Here is a 5,363-nt window from a genome sequence, read left to right as displayed (position 1 = left end):
AGGCGGACCTGATTCTGACAGGAAACACTCGAGTTACAGGCGGACCTGATTCTGACAGGAAACACTCGAGTTACAGGCGGACCTGATTCTGACAGGAAACACTCGAGTTACAGCTGGTGAAAGAACATCAAGTCCAGAGCCAATCAGAGGCAGAGAAAGGGGCGGGGCTTCACCTCTGACCTCTGACCCTTTAGGACAGAGACATCAACAATGAGGAGGCTCCAGGAATTAGACCCCACCCTGTCCTATGGGTGCCGTCAAAGCACAAAAAGGACAAAACTCTCCCTGCTCCCATGGTTGACTCACGTCGGAGTTGGAGTCGGACGAGCTGGATGAAGACGAGGACGAAGAGTCGCTGGAGCTGTCCGAAGCGATGCCGGTGGACTCCTGCAGGTCCACTCTGTCCGCCAGCGCCGCCAGGTCCGGCCGTTCCTGCTTCAAGATCCTGAAACAACAGAACCAAGAGATCAAACGGGTCAGAACGTGTTTCTGATCCGTTAAAAGGAGACAAACAAAGGAATGCGTACCGGTACCACTTCCTGGACAGTTTGGGTCGTCCTCGGACCGTCTTGTGCCAAACGATGGGGAAGTTCGTGGTGCTGGCGAAGTTCTGAGTGATGGCGATCGTTGTGTCCAAGTTGAGGACGACGTGCCACCATCCGCCTGGAAGACAACCACAGGCAGCTGCTTGACCAGAACCAGAGACAGAACCGACCAGAACCGCTTCGACTCACACGTTCTTCAGAACAAAACCGGTTCTGAGTCTAAACCTGAAGAACTACTGAGGTCCGGTTCTGTTGACCCATCGGTTTGTCTTCAGAACCACCCGACAGGTTGTCGTCTCGGCGCTACAGATGGTCAGGGTCTAATTCCTGGAGCTGCGCCACGGGAGCAGCTGGGGGTTTAATCCGACCTCATCGGCTCCGATGGCTTTAGGTGAAAATGGGTCACAGAACCAGAACACATGTAGGGTTCTGCCGGGCCGCAGAGAATTTACACGACTCAAGGTTTGAGGAATCAGAACCATCTGTTCATTTCTTTACTGATTATTAGAGAATAATTTTACTTTTATAAAAAAAGGTCTCATTTTAAAAGCAGAAACCAGTGAAACAAAATGTGAGGTTAAAAAGGCTCAGGTGTGCTCAGGTAAACAGGAAGTGACGCTGTGGTTCATCAGTCTGACCAGCAGGGGGCGCCGCAGCAACAAACTAAAGTTAGGTTGACTCTTTCAGTGGAGGAGAGACGAGGGACGCAGGGACAGAGGGACAGAGGGGTGGAGGGACGGAGGGTGGAGAGACAGTGGGGTGGAGGGACAGTGGGGTGGAGGGACGCAGAGACAGAGGGACACAGGGACAGAGGGACGGAGCGTCTCAGGAAGACATCAGATCATTTCAGTCAAATCAGATCAGAATATTCTTCTGTTTATTCAGATATTAGAATAAAACGTTTCCTGACCATTATAAAAATCAGACGTCCAAAGTGTGGACAGATGTTGTCCTCTGGACGTTCTCAGTAACCTGCAGCGCCTCCACTCACCGGGAACAAAGACCGTCTCTCCGGGTCTCTGCAGGATCTCCAGGGGTCGGAACTCCTGAGGCCAGGTGGGCTGCTGCGTTCGGGGGTAGATGACGCTGAACCAGGTGATAGCCTCGTCCTGCTGGTTCCCCCCGTCCTCTCGGGTCACTTTGATCAGCTCCCGCGGCGTGTTGGTGGGGAACAGGCACCACCTCTTGTGGCCCTGGACCAGGGCGTTCCAGGCACTGGTTCCCAGCGGGTCGATGTGGATGCCGGTGCCGGAGCGGGCCGGGCCCATCACAAACCATCTGAGAGACAAATAAACATCAGGTTACAGAAAGCCAGGCTGGACAGGAGGAGCAGGACGCTGCGAGGCGTTCAAAGCCCACCTGTAAGGTGGGCGGCGTTTCTCCCCTGCAAACTGGAACAGGTCATCCCTGAAGAACGTGGGCACCTCGTAGTCCTCCAGCAGCTTGCGGCGCTTGGCGTGCTCGCCGTAGCTGCTGTCGAAGATGTAGAGCGGGCTGTCGTCTTTGGTGGACTCCAGGTATTCCACGTAGTACTTCATCTTCATCTTCACAGAGTAGCCGTCGTTGTCCTCCCCACACTTGAACTTCTGGTTGCGGTATTTGCGTTTGAGGCGCTCCAAGGTCCATTTGTCCCGGGCGGGCCAGCTGTCCTGACAGTTCAGCAGGACGACGGGTTTGTAGGGCCGCTCGAAGCGCTGGATGAACTCTTCTGGAGCGAGACGGAGGGCGTCCACACGCTCCACGTTGTCCTGGAACAGAGGACACCAACACTGAGGACGTTTCAGCAGCAGATGTTCAATCGTTCTCTGACGGGATAACCGCAGGTGTTCTGTAGGAACCGGGCTCAGAACCACAGAAAACCCATCCAGGATCTTCTCAGCTGCTGGACTGACGTTGTTCTGATGAAACTCAACGTCTTCAGACTTTAAGAGTAGATGGTGTTTAATTATTTCTTGTTTCTTTTTAAGGCTTAAAGATTATAAAATAATGCATGTTTGCAGTAAATTAATGTTGTACTTAAAAGCTGAATCCTAACATTAAATTCCTGTAGTATTATGAGTCATGATCTGATCTTAATGTTCAATATTTAGGGTCAAGTTTCAGAGTAAAACTTCACAGAAAACAAAAGTCAGACTTAGAACAGAAAATGTGTATAAAACTGTGGTTCTGACTGTATAAATCCCAAATAATTCATGTTTTGTTTGTGTTTAATACTCAGAAAGTGCTGTAACAGCAGCAGCGCCTTCATTGACGACGTGACCAGCTGCACTCTGTTAGCATCGGCTAACCCCTGCTAGCCGGGGCTAACCTGTTAGTTAGAGGGACTGACAGTTACCTTCACGGTGCGGTGTGACAGGTCGAAAGTCTCATAATAATCGTGTTTTATCCAGTCTAATGAATCCTTCAGCTCGGGCCTGGCGCTCCTTTTTGCCTCTTTTATTCTCTTCTTACTTTTATGGTTCATTTCTTCCTCCTGCGTGTTTGTTAGCGCTGATTAGCTATCGAGCTAACCCGGGGCTACATTCACCAGCCAGCACAGAGACCCTCCTTCCTACACTCTCATACCAAATAACACACGCTGAGTAGTGCCTTTAAAACCTCCTCAAATTTATATCTACAGATATAAACACAGCTTCAAATTTTCTGCTGCTCTGTAAACTTTAGCAAACTGCTAACAGCGGTGGACACAATGCTTTTGCAACTGATTACGCAATAAGACCCGCCCCTTATGACGCTACTGGAAGCTGATTGGCTTCAATTGCAACAAAAAGCTAAACGCTGATTAGGTCACAGCGGATCTTTCCGTTCGTTGATGTGATTGGTTACTTGAGCTCAGAATAAGTAAACAGCGTATGCTCGTGACCCCATCCCGTCATATTGGGAGTTTAGACCAGGGTTTACATTTTACAGAACGCGTATGTAGTTATTTTTTTTATTTTGGGTGTTTTTTATCTATGTGATGCAAAATTATCTGTTTGGTCTTTATCGTCTTTATTGTTTAAACAGTAAACATTACACTTAAATTTCTTTTTTTTTCAGTTGGGCTCATAAGTAAACCCTTGTAATCAAAGTTCTTTATATCTACAAAGTGCAACTGTAAACAAAAAAATAGCAAATTTTGAGTGCATGATTGATTTTATTTTTGTTAATCTTTTTGATATTTAAAATGTTTAGAAAAAAAAGTACTGTAGTTGTAGAAAAACAGACCATTAAAAGAAAAAAAATAAACAAGATATTTATATCAGTTTAACTAATATATAAATACAGTATAAATTCATCCTGAAAGGTTTATTTCTCTCCTGATCTTCTGACGGGTCTGATTAGGTTCCCTCCCCAATATGGCGGCGATCCCTCGAACAAGTAGCTTTTCCGCGTCTATTTAATCTACGTCTACGTCTGTTTTGTTTTGCTTACCATAGAAGAAGAAGAAAAAGCATAGCTGTCACTGAAAAATAATATCGCGAATACCATTTAAATATTTGAATGAAAGTCGCCGCATTTAATACCGAAGAGTAACAGAAACAGCAGGTGACGTAATTAGCTTGTGTTAGCACCTGTTAGCACCTGTTAGCATCTGTTAGCACCCGTTAGCTTGTGTTAGCAGCTGTTAGCTTGTGCTAACTTGGAGAATGGAGCGGAGTGGAGCCGGACCTCCGGGTGTAGCTGACAAAGTTTTCAAGTTTGAAGATAAAACCAGACAGGAGAAGCTTTCTGTCTCCATACCTGAGGTCTGTTTCACCTTTACCTGTTAATAACAAATAAAACTCCCTTTCACCTGTTTTATAAATCATTACTTGAAAACAGCAGAACTTCAGTGAAAGATGTTTGTTTACTTTTTCTTTTTGCTCAAACAACAAATTGAGGTTTTAAATCATACATTAAGGTCCTTCAGCCAACTCTGCGGAAGCACCTTGTCAAATTTATATTTATTATTTTTTTTTACCAATGATCACATTTAATGAATGTAAAGCTGATTAATGAAGCAGATATATTTATTTATAAGTTAGCTGTTTGTTGTTTGTTAGACTTTTCGTCTTTTATTATTCCTGGATTTAAAACGAGTGTTTGACTTTGACTTCTTTTATTAAAAACGTTTATATAAAAGTAGAAAAGTAAAGATTTCTTTTGGAAAAGTGTTTTATGTTTTGTGCTAACGTGCTGCGAGCGGCTCTGTGTTTTGGGTCTTTGGTTCTGGATCAAACGGTTGTGACCCGGATCCTCTCCTCAGGTTCTGGACCCGCAGCACGGGATGCACGTGTGGCCCTGTGCCGTGGTTCTGGCCCAGTATCTGTGGACCCACAGAGCCGAGCTGAAAGGCAGGACGGTGCTGGAGGTGAAAACCCGAACACATTCAGGTTTCGGTGTCCCGGTGTCCCAGAGTCCAGTGTTTGAGAACCCTGTTCTGTCCTCAGCTCGGTGCAGGTGTGAGTCTGCCAGGTGTGATGGCGGCGCTCCTCGGCGCGCAGGTGATCCTGTCCGACAGCTCAGACAAACCTCGGTGTCTGGAGAACTGCAGGAGAAGCTGCGAGGCGAACGGGCTGCAGAACGTCTCCGTGCTGGGACTCACCTGGGGGGACGTGTCCCCGGACCTCATCCTGCTCCCGAAGCTGGACGTCGTCCTCGGATCAGACGTCTTCTACGATCCAGAGGGTCAGTTTCTGTCTGAGTATTTACAGCTCATCAGAACCGGGTTTAGAGCTCCATCAGGACCGGGTTTAGAGTCCAAACAGGACCGGGTTTAGAGCTCCATCAGGACCGGGTTTAGAGTCCAAACAGGACCGGGTTTAGAGTCCAAACAGGACCGGGTTTAGAGCTCCA

At 47.2% G+C, this 5,363-nt stretch overlaps 2 protein-coding genes across 2 annotated transcripts in view; one reads left to right on the top strand and one right to left on the bottom strand.

Annotated features, from left to right (window-relative positions):
• Nucleotides 1-3,268, bottom strand: part of jmjd6 (jumonji domain containing 6, arginine demethylase and lysine hydroxylase) — a 13,172-nt gene extending 9,904 nt beyond the window's left edge. The window contains exons 1-5 of the mRNA XM_017440951.3: nucleotides 2,881-3,268; nucleotides 1,905-2,293; nucleotides 1,537-1,823; nucleotides 528-663; nucleotides 307-445 (exon numbers count right to left, since the gene is read on the bottom strand). Coding sequence (XP_017296440.1) covers nucleotides 307-445; nucleotides 528-663; nucleotides 1,537-1,823; nucleotides 1,905-2,293; nucleotides 2,881-3,009 — 1,080 coding nt within the window. The 5' untranslated portion in view covers nucleotides 3,010-3,268. The remainder of the gene's footprint in view (nucleotides 1-306; nucleotides 446-527; nucleotides 664-1,536; nucleotides 1,824-1,904; nucleotides 2,294-2,880) is intronic.
• A 172-nt stretch (nucleotides 3,269-3,440) lies between these two features.
• The window catches only part of mettl23 (methyltransferase like 23), a 4,599-nt gene continuing 2,676 nt past the window's right edge, over nucleotides 3,441-5,363 (top strand). The window contains exons 1-3 of the mRNA XM_025002763.2: nucleotides 3,441-4,273; nucleotides 4,774-4,878; nucleotides 4,958-5,195. Coding sequence (XP_024858531.1) covers nucleotides 4,175-4,273; nucleotides 4,774-4,878; nucleotides 4,958-5,195 — 442 coding nt within the window. The 5' untranslated portion in view covers nucleotides 3,441-4,174. The remainder of the gene's footprint in view (nucleotides 4,274-4,773; nucleotides 4,879-4,957; nucleotides 5,196-5,363) is intronic.

The sequence above is a fragment of the Kryptolebias marmoratus genome, linkage group LG12 (genome assembly GCF_001649575.2).
Source record: "Kryptolebias marmoratus isolate JLee-2015 linkage group LG12, ASM164957v2, whole genome shotgun sequence".
NCBI classification, from domain to species: domain Eukaryota; kingdom Metazoa; phylum Chordata; class Actinopteri; order Cyprinodontiformes; family Rivulidae; genus Kryptolebias; species Kryptolebias marmoratus.
The sequence above is the reverse complement of the archived record's forward strand: the minus strand, read 5'-3'. Positions and strand labels throughout refer to the sequence as shown.